Source organism: Hesperophylax consimilis, chromosome 3 (assembly GCF_061612785.1).
Source record: "Hesperophylax consimilis isolate HC1 chromosome 3, BYU_Hcon_1.0, whole genome shotgun sequence".
Taxonomy (NCBI): domain Eukaryota; kingdom Metazoa; phylum Arthropoda; class Insecta; order Trichoptera; family Limnephilidae; genus Hesperophylax; species Hesperophylax consimilis.
The window spans coordinates 30,755,734-30,778,070 of NC_142838.1; the positions used below are offsets into that span (position 1 = coordinate 30,755,734).

At 33.7% G+C, this 22,337-nt stretch overlaps 1 protein-coding gene across 2 annotated transcripts in view; it reads left to right on the forward strand.

Moving 5' to 3' along the window:
• LOC149425260 (uncharacterized) overlaps positions 1–22,337 on the forward strand; it is a 282,468-nt gene that overhangs the window by 59,359 nt on the left and 200,772 nt on the right. For both annotated transcript variants that reach the window (XM_089650268.1, XM_089650269.1), the window contains exon 2: positions 13,249–14,212. In XM_089650268.1, coding sequence (XP_089506394.1) covers positions 13,562–14,212 — 651 coding nt within the window. In that variant the 5' untranslated portion in view covers positions 13,249–13,561. The remainder of the gene's footprint in view (positions 1–13,248; positions 14,213–22,337) is intronic.

Below are 22,337 nucleotides of genomic sequence, written 5' to 3' on the forward strand. Positions count from 1 at the left end.
GTGAATTAGGGGTAGATGGGTAATTAAACATGGCTTCTTCGCTCGCTGAGAATCTGGGCAGAGTTTGTGATCCTTGCTTTGGCATTAGTAAACAGGAGAGAAATTGTTGACTTCGTGTATCTAACAGACAGAATTCTGTTTGCGTTTAGTGGGTTAGGAATTGCTGGAATAAAACAAACAGAGCGTAAATAAATAAATATAATTTGATGCCGAGTTTGCGGTATGTACATGATATGACAGATGCTAAGTTTCAGGATAAACAAGAGTTGTGTAATTATTAAACTTATCATAATGTTATTGATTGATGTATCTTGTCTCTGAATATTATACTCTTAGCTAAAATTACTTATTTGCTCACTGAAGGCTTCCACCTCTCTCCCGCACTTGTATAAGTAACAGATGGATATTCCTTCAAGGCTCTCATAACGACTCTTTTTTTAAAAAATAAATGAATGCAATATATATTATCCACTGGACCAAGAGGTCGCATGTAAAATAACAATAGTTTACAACAGTAATTTTCAATGAATATTTATTTAGTTTTATTTAAGAACGTCAAGTAAGTAGTTAAGTATTTCCTGGTTATTAGTAATTTATTTGAAAATATTAGAATTCTTCCAACTATGTCAAAATTAGGCGTAATTAATACAATTTTGTTGTCATTTAGCCAAACATTCCTAAAATATCTGATAGATACTTGAGGTCTACCCTGTACAATTGGGGTATTTGATTTAGTCGACAAGGTGACTGGCGTCAGCGCTTTCCGCTCGAGCACGGGGTGGGTCTGATGCCTGAGGCTCTTCACTTGTTCGGTCGTCGGCCACTTCAGACCCATCAATAATATTTTCATGGCGGGGACACTGTGTCAATGATGATGATAGTATAATGATGGTTATATTTGGCTTCGATTATCTTTAAAGGTGTGCGTTTAGATGTGGACCTTTGCGATAGGTATATATGTAGTTTTAAAGGTGTGCGTTTAGATGTGAACTTCTGTGATAGGTATATAGTTTAGTTTTATTTAATTATTTTTTATTAGGTTAGTACCGCAAATCTACCCAGCCGTCTGGAGCCAGTGATACTATGGCATTCACAGTAGGGATCCGTTGTGAGGATGGGGATAGTAGGAGAGGGACGATGGTGGGAAAAATGAGAGAGTACCTGGATATTCATATCTGGTCTCGAAACACGGCCAAGCCATATAAATCAATGGATTTAATTCTGAATGGTGGTCTTTCACCAGGATGACGCTCAAAGATCCACCACTCTAAAAAAAATTAAATATACAATAGCTACTCTTTTTAATAGCAATATATTTTACTGTACATTGTTTATAGTGTCGAAATAAATACCCACCGTATATGCTTACCTAAATATAATTTATTAAAGGGGTATATCACCATCCTCTTGACCCTTAGAATAAGGTATATTAATACATTTCTTTAATTTATAAAAATTTTAAAAAATTACAATTTTTGTGATTTCCTCAACTACCATACTAGGTTCATGTCCGTATTATGGTAGTCGTACATGATGTATGTAATAATAACAATAATACTAACGGAAAACGAAATTGTTATGGTAAAACAAAAATTTAAGAAGAGCATATTATTTTAGAAACTATATTAGAAATAAAAATAAAAATATAACTAAATAAATGATAGAATTAAAACCTTTTTTACTCGCTGCGTTGTGGCACTATTTACTATCATTATTCGTAGTTCGATTTGGGAGGCTGGTACGGGTACCGCCGCCACGGGAACCATTCATTGGATTATTTTATTATACAATTAAAAAAATTGCAAAAAAAAAATCATTTCTTGGTAGAATCAGAAACAAAGTAAATAAAGAAACATGCCAGATAATATACAATACAATTATATCACCACACTTTAATTACTGTTCAAGTATTCTTTTTCTCTGCAATAAAGAGAAAATGAAAAAAATGCAAATACTGCAAAATAAAGCAATGCGAATAATACTTAAGCGCAACATATACACACGGATAAGAGACATGTTAAAGGAGCTGAATATTTTGACGGTGAAGCAAACTGTGTATTTGAATGTACTTATTTTTATACATAAAATTAAATTAGGGATGATGTCTAAGGAATTGAAAAGAAAAATAAATTACAATAACGAGATACACGGACACGGGACGAGAAATTCTAAGCAAATTAGATTGCCAACAAGAAAAAAAACAAGCACCCAAAAATCTCTGATGTACCAGGCCGTTCAACTCTATAACAAAATCCCGAAGGAAATTGCTGTGATAGAAAATATTAATAAGTTCAAAAATGAATTAAGAAAATATGTCTATCTCAATTATTAATGTTTCTTTTTTTTGTGACTTTATTGAAATATTTAAAGAAAGATTATGTTTGCCAAACAATGTACATGTTTATATGTTTATAAAACTATTAGCACACACGAAGATGTGAGCTAACTTAAGATTAATAAATAAATAAATAAATAACCGACACCTCTGCCAAAGGCAACCACAAGTTGTTAGATAAGTTGACTACTATACTATATTTTGACTTATTGGGGTGCCCGGATTCATGGGTTGAGGTTTGTCCGGTTCTTAGCGACAGATGCATTTGCCAACCAACTGTGTGGCAGGCCGGATCGGGAGATACTGCTTGAGGTAGTGGGAGGGATGTGTTCATACATCCGTCACTCCTGGACAAACTGACTCCAAGATTCCTACTCAACCCTCATGCCTTTTCCTGGACAAACTGACTCCAAGATTCCTACTCAACCCTCATGCCTTTTCCTGGACAAACTGACTCCAAGATTCCTACCCAACCCTCATGCCCTTTCCTTCCCAGAACTTCCTTTCTTACAAAAACCCACTACACAGCATCCCTAAAGACAACATAGGTCCTGAAGGGAATCATTTTCCGTAAGGCCTCCTATATAGAGCTAATGTAAAAAAATGTAGGTACGTAAGAAATTTGAAATATTAAAAAAATAATTAATTGTAAACGATAATTTTGTACGATTTCTTTATGAAAATCTATAGTTTAGTTGGATAGTGATAAAAAAAACAGTTTTTATTTCATATATATATATTTTTATTAATTTCCATGGCAAAGTTATATGTGAGAATAAAGCTTATGAAAATAAAAGTTTTCACAGTCCTGCACTCCTCTTGGGTTTCCTGTTTTGATGCAGACTGTAGTTTAAAAAAATGTATTGTATTTGATTTCTAGCTGTCTTTTCATTGTCTTAATAATATTTGTAATTTGATTATTACTTTGTTCTCTTAGCCATGTTTGTAGTTAAGTTTAAAATGTTTACATTTCAGTTATTTTTTTTGTCTGATTTGGTAGAGCATTATTTAGTTTCGTAGCATTACATTTAATATTTCTTTGTCCAAAAGATCTATTCAAACCGGGAATAACTAGTATATTTTGGCTTATTGCCGAGGTTGAGTTTTTTTGCTGGGCAGTGGAAAATCCAGATATATATATATTTTTTAGTTTAAATAAAACATCGTTCAACAACAGTTTTTGTACATTGAAAACTTGAAAATTGTCTACTAGCTAGCTGGGTGAGACCTGAAAATGTTTATAATTTCTACAGCTAACTAGCTGTAGAACTAGTAACTCGTCTTATTATATAACCATTAGAGGAATAGCTACCGGCCGTTGATAGGTAGCATTTATGAGAGTAGAACTCAACTTACTTAATACCGGTGATTCAGAAAACCGTTAAACTATTAAAAAAACTTTAAATTTAAAAATCTTCGAAATAAGCGCGAACAGCAACTGATGCATTTTTTATTTATATTTTTTAAATTTATTTTAGTTTCTTCTTCCTTAAGTACCTAACTAAATTCCTCCCAAGAAGCAGTGGTGTGCTTAAATTTTTTTTTTGCTTTTCTCAGAATTTCATCCAACTTTTCTAACTATTTTTTTCTATGGCATCAGTGCCATAGAAAAAAATAGTAAAAAATAGAATAGTTGGATGAATTGTACACGCTCATGAATCTCAACTGCTCCCCACCGCCTGGAGCCAGTGAGACTATGATATTACCGATTAGGGTATGACGTAAAGCTGAAGGTAGTGGGGAAGGGAAAGAGATGGGGAAGACGAAGGTGACAAGGAATCTGGATATTCAGATCTGGTTACCAAACCTAGCTAAAGCCATTTCAAGCAAAGTTTCAATTCTGAATGGTGGTGAACACCAGATCAATACTGAGAGTATCTTTCACATTGAAAATATACCTTATACTATTTGAAATGATAAAATTGTGAAATAATACAAATCAATCAAATAAAATTTAATTGCGCACCAACCCACGACCTCCGGATCGCTAGTCGAGAGCCTTACTCTTCGACCACGGAGAGGTTCAGAAGCTCTACAATAAATGCATTATTTTACAATAAAAGCTTTTCATGCATTTAAACATGAATGTATTTACAAAGTCACCAGACGACTTTCCAAGAGTTCCTTTAAAGATTTTGCCCATTAATATTAGCTAAAATAGGGTAGGTACCCTTTATTACCTAAAAAATAAATGTTTTTACCATTAGAAAAATATTGCGAACCCCTGTTCGAAAGGAGTTAATTGGAAAAGTCTTATCTCACACATGTACCGAGAAAGCAGTCGATTTTTTACAAGCTTAGGAGTTTTTTTTTGTATCGAGAAAATTCTTTAATTATCTCAGAGTGGATGTAAGGGCGAGGGGAGTGAACGTGAACAATGTGCCTGCGTATAACAGCTGGAGAGTCGTTGCAGTTTTATCTGATGCAAGCAAGACGGGACGTGCTCAACTAGCGAGTTACTGGTTTCTGAGAAGCACTCGTGTCATAAACCCACCCCAACCTACCCTGAGATTGCACCCTGTAGAGATAGAAAACTCCAACTGCAGCGCTGAAACAAACTTTTCAGAAAGAATAGTTGTTGATTTGAAAATTGTTTTGTTGTTGCTGTGATTGTCTTATTAAACGCTGAAATATTTTGTAATATCACGCTTTAAAAATTACCAAGTTGTAAGATTCTCTCATACATGTAAAGGTGAGTAAACGGCCGAAATCGCTATTTTGTTATGAAGCAAAAAAATTGTAATAAATAGGTTTTATCAAACCTAATGGTAGGTACCTACATTTATACTAGGTGGCACAAAAGTCACGAGATATGAAAATGATTTTTTGAAGATCAAGTATTCCGACTTCTTCATAATATATTCGTGCCTTACTGATAGTTTGAGTTTGCTACGAAATTTGTCAAATCCTTCGTTATAGGCTTCTAGTCCCGTTTTTAACGAATAATTTGATCAGTTTTCTCCGTGCATTTCTGAAGTAAACAGAAGCAGAATACACATTGACAAACCTATATTGCCATACACCAAGTACGTGGAATAATTGTTACAAATCAATTATTTTTATAACAAAGTTACTGCATTACGATAAGGAATGAGGACTTTTGCACCACTTTGCACTTTGTACGTTTGTTCTACTTTGTACGTTTGAAGTTAGCAAAAGATTTACGAAATTTAGTTTTTTTTTTTGGAAAAACAATTGCCAGAGTTACGTGATCTGTAAACGAATAGATGAATATAGTGAGTTAAATAAAGCTCCAATGGAATGGGTGCACTTAACCTTTTGTCCTTGCCGTGTGCCTTCTACTGAGACGTATGAAATAATTTTTATGCTTTAGCAGAAATTCACATTTTTTAAATCTCATCTGATTATTATTTTTGCTTCTCCACACAGGAGGACCCTAGAAATATATTCTTATATATTTGTTCTTGAAATAGTACAGTCGACATATGTGCTAATAAAAAAAAACATATGGTGATAAAGTTACAAACAATATTAAGGATCACAAATTACAAGAGATAAAAAATAAACATAACAGATTTTTTCACTTTTCTTTTTAAATTTGAATGCATTTTACTCGTCTTTTATATTGGTCGGTATTTAATAAAAGATCTTCATCTCTCTATACCCTAATATTTCCTTCAGGGCATATGTGATCTTTGGGAATGCTGTGAGGAGAGTCTTTTTAAGGAAAGGTAAGGTAAAAGTTCTGGGGAAGAAAAGGGAATGAGGGTTGGGCAGTCAGTTGGGTTAGTCCGTCTGTCCAGGAGTGGCGGACATATGAATCATCCCTTCTACTGCAGCACAAGGTGATGGGTCAAATATAGAGTCTATAGCAGTATTTTCCAGCCTTCTTTAGGCCATGCCCTACCGTAGTCTTTTCAAAAGTCAGATGCCCCACCGGCATCTTTTTAAATTAAACAGCAGGTAAAATTTCAAATCATATTGTATTATGTACCCCTAATGAAATTAAATAAAACCTATTCTAATACATATATTATAACTGAAATTATTACAAAACAAAAATTGAAAATATAATTAAGTATAGTAAAAAAAAAAAAAATAATTAAACATTGTTACAAGTTACAATTGACATTTAGTACAAACACACACATATCTTGACGCCTAATTCATTATTAAATTCAGTTACGCTTGCTACAAATAAATTTTATGTCCGGATCTTAGTTATATTTCAGTCTTAGGTCCCCTCTATTAGTTATATCCAATCGATTTCATTTTTTAATGAGTAAATCGCTTATGGTGGTAAATTTTTTTTGTATGACCGATGAATATTCCCCTTTATATGTGGAATGCCTACTTGTCTCATCTCTGAAGTGTGGTGCCCCACCTCTGAGGCGATATGCCCCACCGTGGGAAACACTGGTCTATAGAGTCCGGCTAGTCAAAAAGTCTCTCTTAACCGGCCTCTCCGCTAAGATGGGGGACAGTCGCATCCTTTGCCAAGATATGGACAAACCTCACCCCATGAGCCAAGGCATCACCGCTAAATCACTTGGTGTAGCGACCCACTTGGGGTGACTTATGGTAGAGGTGTTGATTATCCAAATAACGGTTCTCTCTGCCGGCTTAGCTCAAAGCATTACTTTCGTATAAAGTTACATACTGTTAATAATTTTATCCAGACAAGCTACACTAAGAAACTTTGATATGCACATACACACAAACTATATACGTAAAAACGTTACCAATTCAATGATAGGCATAATTAAAATTAAATTATTTTTGAGTGTGGCAGAGAGAGGAGACGGAAGGGAACGGATACAAGAGTTATGTGGAGCAAAAGTTGTTGGATAAACTACTGTTTTTGAGTTTTGCTTACCGCTCGTTTTGCTGAGAGCAATGCTTAAGTTTAAGTTATTTAAGTTTTAACTTTATTTTAACCGTATAAGCTTGTTAGGAAATCTAAAAACATTACATCGAAGGCGTTCTGGCGAGCCAAAAGTGTCGTTGCTAACTAATTGTAAACAAATTTATGACATAAAAAAACTGACAATAAAAGCGATCGTTTATTTTGCGCCCATTCTACTGCCCTAAAAACTATCCAAATTGACTTGGATATACACGGTCCTCTTAACGATGGATGATAGCCAAACGTTAAAGAGGTTTCCCATAACCTTCCTTACTTCATTTCCTTAAAGTTATCCCACCCAGTATCCCCAAAGATGACATTGGCCCCGAAGGAAATTATTTCTTCAGGGCCTCTTGTGTGGAGCTAATGAAAAAAAAAATCTTTCGATTTACACTCGATAAGGATCATAATCATCAGTAAAGTTGTTCATAGCTGCTTCGGTGTAGTGATTTTTTTTGCGTTTTTCTTGTTTTATTTTTACTAATATTTCCTGTTTCTGTTGTTTTAAAAAACCCCATTTTCAAACCACCGTTTTGTGAAAACAAACGTCAGACAAAATGTATATATTTCGTTGTTGATTCAGTACAAAGAACTACATACATTTTATACGACTTAATTGAATCGTGATCGCACTGTACGACCGACTCGGGACTTTGTACTAGTTATGTAAATTAGTAAGAACATAATAACCTACCCACGTGCTTCCTTTGTTCTGATTCTTGCGTAGGGGATATAGGCTGTATCCAAACGCAAAATAATGTATATTGGTGATTCTGTTCTGCAAAGTCACTGAAATAGATTAGGTACGTTGAGACGTCGCGGAACGACGCGGTTCCGAGTGAACGAATTATTCGTCACACTCACTATGAGTGTAAGTATTAGGATGCCCGATATCCCAAAATGAATTCGGAATCTTTATGAAGTAAGTGAAGAAGGCATCTACAAAAATAAACGATATTGGAAGGTATTGGACGGTCCTTCGGTCGAATTTGCCCTAGAAAATGCTATGAAATAAAGTGGGAATCCTAACGACGTAAGTCGAATTTGCCCTAGCAGGCCTAGAAAATTAATCTTTCCGCGCGGTTTATTTTACTTAATTCTGATAATGGTTTTACTAAGTTGTTTCAAAACGAATACCTTGGGAAGTTACTAATTAATCGTTCAGAAAAATAAAATCTGGTGCCGACTACTAATTTTATAGTTGAAAAACGTTTCATGAATTTTTCAAACCGTTTTACGTAAAATATTTTAATGGTAAGGTAAATAACTTACATCCATGAGTATGGGTCAGAAAAAAAGGTATTTTAGCTTTATAGCTAAAATACCTAATATTCCGACGAATTTATATTCGTCGGAATTAATTAAAATGTGAGCTTCGAGCAAGCCCCCATTATTAGTCTTGGTCACATGAAGGTCGATTCATCGCGTTGAACCAATACCTCCAATATATAAACGCAATACCGACATTATCAATTTTCATTTGCCAAGTTTTATTTCGGAATGAATCTATTTGGCTGCCGTTATATGAGGGAAAGAAATGAGAGTTAATAAATTGTTAGAAATCCACTATGCCAGAAATTATGTTAAAATGATCTCGTCGTTTTCATTGCACCATATGACACCAATCAATTATTCATTAAATCATTCATCTGATTGTCACAGATGTGAGGTCTTATTGTTGTGTAGAGTAACTTTTTTTTGATTATCTGCGCAGTGAAAGTTTTTGTCCGTATACCTGCATGAAATCTCCTGCAAAACAAGACTGAATTGCGTATAATTTTATTTTGCCAGAAGTAAGCAAAAATAATGAATAGATACCGTTCAGATGACAACATTTAAAATGAGTTAATTAACGCCTGAGGCATGTGATGCGCATTTTGTCGGTTTATTTTCCTTTCATTTACTATTTCAACATATTTCGATTACACAGGAATCGAAATATTTCAATGCGTTCTAATTAAATATTGTTGGCCATTGTGTTTTAGCACAACTACATTGCGGACCTATTTGCCATTTGTTACCAGATTATTTTCCAATAGCCATGGTTTAGGAAGAGATGGGTTCGTTTTAGTTTTTTCCTCTCTGTGTTAAATATCAAAAACCTTAATCTTTTGGTGCCCACTCCAATCAGAAGTTGATTATCACCTGGGTAATATGTACCCGGCAGACTGCTGCATGAAATAGCTCGGGTAAGCGAAACTATACAAGTGTAAACATTGCATTACAATTTCAAATGAATGCGAAACTCTGAAATAATTTAAGGATGCATCTATATTTCCACGTTTCAAAAGCTTCATTTTTTCATGTCGGTACAAATAAAACATAAGAACAAACCACTCGGAATCGTGTATTTAGTTACAGTTTGTTTTAAATGCAACGGAGACTACAATGATTGTTTCTCGAGTTGTCAATTTTCAATTCTTCATGGGCTATCCGTATCAATCAAAATCTAAATCTAATCTTTTCTTCTCATCTGACCTGGCTTTAGTTAATATAACGTCTGACCGAACCTTAAGAAACATAGCAATTTACTTTACAGCTAGTTGATATTAATCAGGCCGTATACCTACAGTACATATCATATGTGATGCAGGATATATACTCGTATTTGTACACGATTGAAATTTTTATCGCGTCGGTCGCTTTAGACAATTTTTTTGTGTTGAACGGCTTTGTTATTCAACAGCGGTTTCTGTGTTTCCTCTCTCCTACAAAATGTTTTTTTTTTCAAGATCCAGGTTCACTTCTTCCTTTCCTCCAAAAGACTTTCTACATAAAAATCCTAAAGATGATATAAGTTTCCTTTGTGGAGTTACTGTAAAATACGTTCCAATATCACGAAATTAGCAGAGTTGAGTATTTTCAGCAATTAATATCAATCATGAAATAATTTACTTTGAAATGCCGATTTGAGTTTTTTTAATTTATGTTTTTACTGTATGTTAGGTTAGTTCAAATAAAATTATACGTATATAAACTAATATATAGCTTTAAGACATTTCATCAAACATTTTTAGTCCATTAAGCTAATATGTAGGTAATTCTGTTTTTCTCATATGCAGCAATCTAATTCTGTTTACATTTCTGGTTTCATGAATTATTTAATTTATTAAAAAAAACTCTTTCATCCTTAAAGCATTTAGGCATTGGGTTATTCTTAATATTATGTAAAAAAAATAACACATTAGGGTACGTATACATTTGCGAACCGTACCACGAATTACGGGAAACGAACGAATCAACTTCAAGCGGCGCATCGCGCCATTTGCGGTTGCTTTGTTTCTTTCCCATAAGTTAAGGTTCAGTTCGGCAGTTAGGCTCACGGATGTATACGAAGCATTATATTTATTTTTTATTGGAATCCAATTTATCTCCTCTGTCATTTGATTAATTTATGCGTATTTGCTTTTCCTTTCCATTCCATTGCTCTGTTTTAAATAATTTAGTTTTTGTTTAGGTTTCCTTAATTGGCCAAGTATAATATCGTGGAACAGTAATCGAAATGTGGAGCAACTATAGTTTTAAAATTCAGCTCTATGGTGTTTTTTTTTTATTATTTCTTCGTCTTTCGGGAAAGTTTACTTTTTTGATACCTTTTTTAACACATATAGAACATTTTCTTTGAAAGTTGGTTTTGAATCCAAAATTACACCTAGGTATTTGATTTAATTTACTTTTCAATTTTTTCAACATAAATTGTCAAATTTAACTCTACGTTTTGCGTTTTATTACCCATTTCCTTTGTATATTGTTTTTTTACGTTTAATGTCAACTTATTTATTTTCAGCCACTTGCCATATTTTGTAGGTCTTCTATTTTAATTTTATTTACTGTGTTTATGTATTCTTTAAACAAAACATAGATTTTCATTTCGTTTTCAAATAGTCTTCTTTTAGAAATTTTTGTGGTTTGAATTATATCATTCATGTAAATTAATGAATAAATAAAAGTGGGCCTAATACCAACCCTTGCGGGGCACCTAATTTGTTTTCTGTTGGTTCTGATACTGAGTTTTCATCTTTAGTAACATGCTTTCTTTCCTGGAGATATTCTTTGAACATGTTTATGGCTACGTCAGAAAGACATATACCTACTAATTTTTCAAATTGTTTTTTCCCTTTTTTTCGTTTCAAAGCCTCTTTTGAAATAAAAAAGAAGACTGCAATGGTGTTTTTTTCTGTTTCTTTCTTCCTTTTATCCATTATTTTGTATTTAGGTTCACATGAGTTATTTTTCATATGTTATGTTTTTACAAATATTTAACTCGTGGTCTTTTTTTCAAAATTTATAGGGCCTGTTGACATTTTGATTAATATTTAGTGGTCAAAATTAATCACATTTTTTGGTATTAACAATTTTCTGAATCAGGATCACGGCTTGGAAATTTACCTCTTCTTATTTATTAAATTATTATATTCAGTAGATGAAGTCATATCACTTGCATTGTATCTCTCAACAATTTATTACTAATTCCATCTGGACTCTTTATCTACTATTTTATCACGTTATCTGGTAAGACGGTACAAAAACAAAAATAGAATCAGCTGGCGCACGACGAAAATTTTGCGTTGACACATGACGGATTAATTATTCAGTAAAGATTCTTTTTTCAAATGTGAAATCGTCGTGTATATTAATCAAGTAGATTATTTATGTAAGTATGAGTAAATACTAGCTATTACTACTAATACTATTTCTCGTAAATACGAGAAATCTTATGATTTCAAAGGGATTTTTTTTTTTACATATGTCAAAAATAGAAATATACGGACGCGATGTCTACCAACTGTTCACTAAAATTATACTATTTAATAAACTTGAGTATATTTTTCACAAAACACAAATACAAAAGCAGTAGATTATCCACTTAAGAGCAAGGAAAATAGGTATTTTATCATTTCACGATGAATGCGTTCTTAAATACATAATTTTTGTGGAGGCTAAAAATACGAGTAATTTGTAATTTATTTCGCGAATGCGATACACGCTTTACTCTCCCTTCCAAAGTAATGTGCTCAATTATACTTCATCAAAGGAAACTTGTTCTAGTCGTTGACATGTTTATTCACCCTGGATGAAAATTTAATCATATTATTTCGTAAATATAAAATGAAGGAAAGTCAAATTAATTTTAATGGCGGTGTAATTGAATTTGCGAAAGCTCCCGCGTTATGATTTCGGTTGAGATAAATTATCTGAAGTTTGAGTGTGCTTTTTATCGGTTTTATTAATTGAAGTATCATGTCCTTCTGAGTACCTTCTGAAGAAAAACGGTATAATATTTAAAATTATAAAGTTAATCATTTCTAATTTTCATTACTTACTACATTATTTTTTTAATAAATTTAACATTAAAATATTGTATGGGTTTAACTCATATGCTGCTTTTTATCTGCTGGCACGTCAAATTTATTTTTTTAGAGCGCATGAATTTATCATATTATTTTAACTACCATAAATAGATTTTATTGTTTACCTTTAATTAAATTGGTTGTTAGTTATCGATGATTTCTAACTAACTAACTAACTAACCATCTCGCCGTTTCCCCGCAGGGGTAGGCAGAGAGGACGTACCGTCAAACAACTCGGTCTTGGCACGCACTCCTTGCCTCATTCACATTCATACATCGTCTCATACATACTCTTCTATTTTTCTGACTCTTAACATGGCCCGACTCAAGTATCTGATTCACTTGGTCGTGCCATGTCTTACTCGGGCGTCTTTTCTTCGCTGATGCGCTCTACATGCCCAAACCATCTAAGCGTCCCTTTCTCGATCTTACTCATTACGCTTACATCAGCCTTGCACTCTTTGCGGATCTCCACATTCCTCACACGATCATAGATGGTTTTACCACACATACGCCTCATATATTATTACATTTAGAGCAAACTAATTTAATTCATCGTAACGAACTCACTTCCAGTTAACACATTTCCGTCACCTACATTTGTTACTAAGTATTTTAAGATTCTAACACCTTTCATAATGGACTGTTTACATAGCTTTGTACACAGCACTTAATCGTATTCTTCTTTGTTTTAGATGGTGATACAACAAACGCCCCTTCCAAGCCAGAGCCCTGCGACGAAAAACCTTTAGGTCTGAAGAAAGGATGAAGGGAAGGGTAGGCTTTAAATTTGGGGTATTCGTTTGATCTTACCTTTGTAAAGACCTCTGGGAAGGATCTTGAAATTCAACCTAAGCCAAGAGAAATTCATAAAAAGCCGAATTAATGACTGAGCTCCTCAATTCTTCGAATACAACTCTCGAGCTAACCGTTGTTTCAGTTTAGATAAGTTTTGTTCAGTAATCCGAATGTGAATTGGGTCAGCAATAGCTGATCACAACAGTGACCATGGGGCTCTTTGATATTGTATTAGTACTATCTGTGTTTGCTTTCCTGTCGAACGCTTCGACATTGCCCACCGTTGTTACCGAAGGCAGTGTTGTTCTAAATGTGACAAAACGTGATGTAGTTTTTACGCCGACGCCCGTGCCATCGACGTCATCCGTGAAGCCCTTGAGAAAGACGACAGTACCTATAGTTACGACACGAAATACTAATGTCTCACCGATGGAAAAGCACGCAATGAAATTGGGGTCGACTGTTACCCTGGTTGCGAAAAAACCAAGAGTAACAACTCCGGTAGACATGATAACAAGCAAAATTGCGGATATTACAATAACACCTATGAAAGGCACCGAACCTTCTAAAGTGCTAATTGAAGTAACTAAAGCAGTTATTGAAGTGACAACAAGTATTAAGGAAAAGTCTACTAAGCAAGATGAAACTACCCTTTCACAAACGAATGGATCAACTACTATTTTTAATTCTGCTACTTCCAGTGCAACAGAATCCAATCCAGCTGAGCATGGATATCCCGCAAGAACTCCCACAAGGCTGGATGAAAGACTTCAAGCCTTGGACTGCGATATTCCCTTACTTCCAGCCGAGTCAAGGCTTTGGAGAGGGAATGAGACACACGAGCTGATGCTTCCCATAACGGTAAGAATTGTAATTTTATTATCGGTATCGTGTGCGTTGTTTATGATACTGAGCGAAAATTATTGATTATTTTATTATTAACGAGCTAAAGTCCCCTGCTTGTGTGCAAAGCTAAAGTGACCTTTTTTTTATTTTGAGGGTCGGGTGGCAAAATTTCATAAAAAACTGTAGATTTGTATAAATATCAATCTACGCCGCCCGCCACGCGGTTGACCGTCACAGACACTCTTCTTTTTATAGTTAAATAGATAAAAAAAATAGACATCATTTTACCAGTCAAAATACGAGATATAGTTAGTACTTTCATTTTCTATAATACTTGTAAATTTTAGAAGTAGTGAATAAGAGTAATAGTAGTGAAACACTAAAAGTATACAGTTTGGTACTTTCTTTCTATTACTCTTATTCACGTAGTAGCAGTGAATAAGAGTAATAGTAGTGAAGCACTAAAAGTATACAGTTTGGTACTTCACTACTATTACTCTTATTTACGTAGTAGTAGTGAATAAGGATAATAGTAGCGAAGTACTAAAAGTATACAATTTAGTACTTCACTACTGTTACTCTTATTCACTTAGTAGTAGTAAATAAGTAATAGCAGTTAAGTACTAAAAGTATACAGTTTGTACTGAAATTTAAAGTTCAATTTAAAATGAATCATAATATTGGAAACGTGTGTAAGTTACCTCTGTGATTTAATTCTACGATTGAATTCTTTTATAAAATTTTCACAATTTAACTATCAATTTTAAAAAACACACAGTAACCCCGATTCCAGAACAGGTCAGATATCTTAAAAACTTTAACTAAAATACCATGTCACCGAACCAACAACTTCACGATAATTTTAAAACATTTCTTCAACGCAGACAACCTTCACAGATTTTTTTTCTAATATGTAGTATTAAATATACGAACGAAAGCTATTCAAATTGGATTAAAAATAATCCTACTTACAGAAATTCTATGATGGTATTATCTTTAACAATAATTCCTTTATAGTGTGTAGTCTGTAGCCTATGTCCGCAACCTTTTCTTTGTATGTACGAGTAGGTACATATCTGTTCTTATCCTCCTAAACCTCAGATGGTTTATTATTAGCAAAGTAAGTAATATAAGGGAACATTGCTTAATAGTTAGTGATCACGGCTATTTGACCTTCGAAAAAATAACATTTTCATAATAAAAAAATGGGTAGTTTTACAATAGTTCTCGTATATTGGTAACAGCTACTTAACGTATCTCCCTTACTGTCACGGCGAGAAGTATGATAAACACGAAGTTAGAAAGAGAAAACCCTTTGTACAATCAATATTACTTTTAAGTTTTATATAAATTCTACTTTCAATGAAAGCGAGTGTAAGATTATCAATCTTTTGTAAATTTGCAGGGAAATGGTTGAACAAATTGTACTTATGATTTTGGTCTTATTCAATCTTCGTAATTTAAATGTATTATCAAAATGATATTTAATCGTGAACAGCAAACATACTTTCTACGATTTCAAGCTAAAAGAGGCGAGGCAGTTTTTTTATTCGCAATTTTTCTCTTGAAAGTGAGTGGGAGTAGGATGTTTTACTCGGGAGGGTCCCGACCGCTTTCTGAAGAGTGTTATCAGATGTGAATAACCGTGGAAAATCAATTTCAGGTTTCCAAAAAATAAAGTAATGTGACTAGATTTTCATCACTGAAAAAAATTAGCTGAACTTTCTCGTCGCTGCCCGAGCTTTATTCTGTATTAATGGGTAGAAAAAGTGGATTGGGTTGTTTTTCGAAATCTCATGAATATTAAACTTCCTCTTGTTTTGAAGGTCAAGTATGTAAAATTTCATCAATCTCGGAATAAAACTGCAGATCTGTATAAAAGACGAAACCCCTGACCCACATATACTTTTCTTTATGGATAACTAGCTAAGTCTCCGGTATTGCCTAGGATATACAAAAAGCTTTTCGAAATCAGATTTAAACAGTGATCTTCTTTTTGTTTTGAAGGTCAAGTGTTTAAAATTTGATCAGTCTCGGAATAAAACTGTAAATTTGTTTACAAATCAAATCAACGACGCTCATCCGCCATGCGGCGGCAAACCCGCCCGTTTTTCGCCATGCCGCCGCCTGCCGCCCGCTACAGTAAAATACACACACTCCTCTTTATATAAGTGGCCACATTGTAATGGATAGACTATATTTTGTATTTATACTGGATTTTTATGGATATTCTCACTTAAGTGTGAACAATCCAGTTAAAAAAAAATCAGGATTCGTAATAGATAAAATTATAAAAAAAATAATATTTGCTTATTAAATGTTATTAGAAAACAATTTATAAGAAAGAAGTTAAATTTCAATCATAGAAGAGTGTATATTCAATAACTCGATGTTGAAATCATATTTGTACGTAAGCATTAAAGAATTATTTCGTATTAAAATGATCATTTAGACATTTTCTTTATAAACCGATGGATGCCTGTTTTGGTCATCTGTGTGGCTAAAGTGAGGGCAATTTTATCTCACTTTGAGTGAGATTAATCAAAAATTTTAAATTTATAAAATCTTACTTGAACATATAATCTATTTCAGTGTCTTTTTTTGGGCCTAGGGGTGAAAAGGTATTTTGTAATTTGACGACGTAAGTTTTCTTTAATCAGTGACATTCGCAACTCTTCTGCACATATACAAATGATTAAATTAACTGATCTTTGTTCTGAATGTTTAATCACTCCATACTTTAGGCCAATATCAAAAGTATTCATTTCAATTATAATTAAATAAAACTGGTGCCTCACCCCTGTCTCCGCCGGGCACCCTTGGGTGGCAGTGTGCTGTGTGTTGCCAAGCCCTTGTTATGAATGTGGGTTACGCTGAAGATTTGTATTGACGTCTGTACAATATTGTGTATCTCATATTCAGAATGCAATGTCAACAAACTTTCAATATGAGATGTCATGAATTTAAGTTAGAAATCTTGGCAAGATATGAGGGGATGCAACGATTTATTGATTTTTTACGGTGAATCGAAAAGATGCTTACCACAAACAATTCTAATCAAAACGTTTAAAATTTTTCAAATATTCAAAATTCAAAAAACATAGTCCTTTTACTTAAGGAATTTGCAAGAAAAATGTCACTTCACTTTTTATCTCGTTCATACAATAACCAAAAAGACATTTAAAAATAATTTTCGCACAGTATAAACATTGGTTTCTTGAAATTGTATTTACCCATAAATGCATAAGGAATTTATGTTATTAAAAAATATTCCTATCATGAAATTTTTATAAAATTAAAAAGTCAATTAGCTTTTTCTGATAAAATGAAACTTACTTCACAAAATGACATTATTAATGGATTAAAACTGAAAAAATAACATAATATATATAATAGTGAAAATATGGAATCATACCAATGTAATAGTGAATTAGTCATTATAATCGAACTTATGAACAAAAACATGCTTTGAATCACACATCTTAAACCAAAAATCCAAACTGTCATGTTAATAATATTGCCGGGAAAATGCGCCAAACTGCGGATGTGTCAGTTTGCCAAAATGCAAGGTTGCGAAACAATTTTCCTTTTTAAAATGTGTATCAAAAATACCGTAAGTGAGTCTGTTATTATTTTGTCATTTTTAAGAAGAAGAAAAAAAGAATAGTTTCCAGTTACTACTTATGTAAACCATTTTATTAATACGCATGTGGACGCATGCGCATTAATAAAATATTATGTTTTATTGCTGAAAACGGGGACTATACACCGAACACCCATAAAACTCATTATACATCCATTACTACTTCTACTACATTGTGTCGGCTACTACCAAAGGCTACTACTGACAACCCCGTACCCTTTCGCTCACTATCTTATACCACTGAGTAAGTTATCAACGCACGCAGAAATACTTATATAATAACGGATTCTTCCGTGATTTTTAGGCAAAAAAAATCCCTTGGTTTCGATAGATACCTACGTATTTATTTTATTGATGCATATATGCATAGCTGAGCAATATCTAAAATATGAACTGTCGGTTTAGTAAATTTACAGATATATCAAAATAATTACAGACATTTCAAATCAGTTGACAGCACCATCGATAAAGGGAAAGATGAGTATTGTTTATCGCTTTACGATTTTTTTAATATTTTATAATAAAAACACATAAATTTGTTTTTGACCACGATAGTTTTATTTTCACTCTACCGGTTTCGGAAGATCCCTTCCTTCGTCAGGAGAATATTTAAAACTAATCTACTACACAAAATATTGACACATAAATACAAAAATGTTAAGTGTTTGAGAGAGATGTCGACAAAGTGGAAGGGGTAATTACGGGAATTCCACTAGAAATATGAATATTAGAATCACCGAACATTTAAGATGTTTAAATAACAATAATTTTTCAGAGTTTGCCAATCATCTCATTTCCACCGATCATACTTTTAGTAAAGATACAGGGGTTAAAATTCTTCACCGTAGTAATAAAGGCAAAAAATTAGATAATTTAGAAGCACTTGAAATCAGAAAAGCCATCAATAATAACTCCAGTATAATAAATAACCAAATTAATCTGTCTTATAGTCCTATTCTTGACATATTTCCAGTTAACCGCTCTGTTCTTTCTGGAATTCCCGTAATTACCCCTTCCACTTTGTCGACATCTCTCTCAAACACTTAACATTTTTGTATTTATGTGTCAATATTTTGTGTAGTAGATTAGTTTTAAATATTCTCCTGACGAAGGAAGGGATCTTCCGAAACCGGTAGAGTGAAAATAAAACTATCGTGGTCAAAAACAAATTTATGTGTTTTTATTATAAATTATGATGAGCCACAAAGTGAATGCTTTTTACAATTATTTTTAATATTTATTTATTTCATCTTAATTTTATGCATCGAGCGGAATCCTCTAACGAAGATGAGACAGGAATTACGATGGTTCTTCTACCCGAATAGAACAAGGAAGAAAAGATTAGATGATATCAGTAAGTCTATTTTGTAGTAGGTACTAAGTACTTTTTAAAATTTACCTAATAAATAAGCCTTTTAGTTTGACGCTAATTAAAAAATAAATAAAAATTCATTCTATCAGTTTGTTAGTCGCCCGAGAACCTGCAGAAACAATATTTGATTTCGGTAAACAAAATCGCTGTGACGTAAACATTTCTGAATACGGGCACAATGACACAAAGAGCGATGCAGCAGTTTGACAGGATAGCCGGGCTGACCGTGGTCAGCGGGTCGGGTCAGGAATAAGGGTATCTGGGACGAATGGCAGCGGATTCCAGCTCGGCGCGGCAGTGCGGGGAATGGACGCCGGACGGTTCGATGGGCTATACGGGACGGCGCGGGCGTGTGCGCCGTTTAATGCGAGACGTGGAATGCCCGCACGTGACGTTGTATGGACGGAGCTTAATTAAACAAAATCAAAAGGGTTCCTAGGTAATGAAACTTTGAAATTGCTGTAATTTCTTTTTTCTTTGATGGGGATGAAGATTTAGTTTTAAACAATGTACATTAAGAAGGGATGGGAATATGAAGTCACATTATAAACACCCGGCGTTGGCCCCTATTTCAAATAATATTTATTTTTATTTACTAAAAAATTGAACAAAAAATAGAACAAAGGCCATGGTTTCTGATCTCAGTTTTAATTCTTAATTGGGGTAGACATAGACTGTTCGGATCAGGCGGGTCTCTAAAGTGACTTTATCTCGGCTATTGTGACGAAATAACAACTAAATAAAATGGACACAGTGTTGCCATAAAATATTTCACACAAGTTTGCGTGGATTGACAGTTAAAAATCTAAATTTGTGAAGACGTGTCAAATAAATGGATGATGAGTGTTCTTAGTGTTTTCCTGCAAAGGTAAGCTATTTAGTCATATTTAAATGTTATATATTTACCATTCAAATAGAGAGTAAACAGAACGAAAGCATAATGATTGTATTTTGCGTTTTTGTGCGTTATATTGAGAAAATATCGCTGTACTAAATAATTTTGAGAAAATATCATTTTACTAAATATGAGATTAAGTGGACCGATGACAGCGGGGCTATTTGGATCATATTTTTAATGCTTTTAAATTGGTTCTACATTATTATTTGAAACAGATAATGGGAAACTTTGTTAAAAAATGCAATGGATGAAGCAGTTAGGAAAGTAAAATCATACACGACACTACAAAGTCACGCGTCTTCGATCACAGGGATCATCTCTAATCCATGACCTGCAATATATATTGAATATTAAAAACAGTTTGCGGAAAGCTAGGGTTTATTTATTGTTTCACCCTTGGGTTTGATACGAGTAATCCCACTACTGATCCGAATCACCACATACATATGATTTGGATCAGTGGAGGTGGAGAGGGTTGCAGGATTAATCTTATATTTTTTGTAAGAAGCTATATGTTATCTATCTATACAAATAAAAATGTAAATGTTCGCAAATTCGTAAATCTCAAAAAGTTCTTCACCGATTGCTTTGAAATTTTGACACAACTTTGCATTCAAATACGCGTGATTTTTATATACCTTCATTATGTAGGTACAGCTAGTTATCAATAAAACTAAATAAATTAAAAATATCGAACGTTTAATATTTGGAAATATTTTTTTTAAATATGAATAAGTTTTATTTTATTTTTATAGGAATATAGATTATCGGAATAGCCTCGGTCTACCCTACATGATTCAAGGAAATATGATCCGAAAAGCCTCGGTCTACCCTACATGATTCAAAGAAATATGATCCGAAAAGCCTCGGTCTACCCTACATGATCCAAGGAAATATGATCCGAAAAGCCTCAGTCTACCCTACATGATTCAAGGAAATATGATCCGAAAAGCCTCGGTCTACCCTACATGATTCAAGGAAATATGATCCGAAAAGCCTCGGTCTACCCGGAATGATTCAAGGAAATATGATCCGAAAAGCCTCGGTCTACCTTACATGATTCAAGGAAATATGATCCGAAAAGCCTCGGTCTACCAGGAATGATTCAAAGAAATATGATCCGAATAGACTCGGTCTAACTTAAGATGATTCAAGGAAATATGATCCGAATAACCTCGGTCTACCCGACATGATTCAAGGAAATATGTTCCGAATAGCCTCGGTCTACCTTAACATGATTCAAGGAAATATGATCCGAATAGACTCAGTCGACCTTTACATGATTCAAGGAAATATGATCCGAAAAGCCTCGGTCTACCCGACATGATTCAAGGAAATATGATCCGAATAGCCTCGGTCTACCCGACATGATTCAAGGAAATATGATCCGAATAGACTCGGTCTACCTTTACATGATTCAAGGAAATATGATCCGAATAGCCTCGGTCTACTTTTACATGATTCAAGGAAATATGATCCGAATAGCCTTGGTCTACCCGACATGATTCAAGGAAATATGATCCGAAAAGCCTCGGTCTACCCGACATGATTCAAGGAAATATGATCCGAATAGCCTCGGTCTACTTTTACATGATTCAAGGAAATATGATCGGAATAGCCTCGATCTACCCGACATGATTCAAGGAAATATGATCCAAATAGCCTCGGTCTACCCGACAGGATTCAAGGAAATATGATCTGTATAGCCTCGGTCTACCTTTACATGATTCAAGGAAATATGATCCGAATAGCCTCGGTCTACCCGACATGATTCAAGGAAATATGTTCCGAATAGCCTCGGTCTACCTTAACATGATTCAAGGAAATATGATCCGAATAGCCTCGGTCTACCCGACATAATTCAAGAAAATATTATTTTGAGACAGAGATGAAATTGCACACTGACAAAATATGCCAACGCATAGTTTGTCAGTGTCAACAAATCAAAAAATCCATCAAACGGCGGTACACATTTCATGAAAACATTCGATAGTTTGGATTTATGATGCATTTTAAAACGGGTTTTTTATAATAGTTAAGATGAATAAACTATAAAAAATGGATGAAATCATCAAAATGATAATTCATCACATGTTTAAAAGGTTATATAAAGTCATGGAAAGTGATGAAACAAAAACTTTATTATCTGGGTTAAGTAGGTTAGGTTAGGTTAGTTAAAAAAAAAATTATCGTTTTTAATGACTTTATATAACTTTTTAAAAGTGTG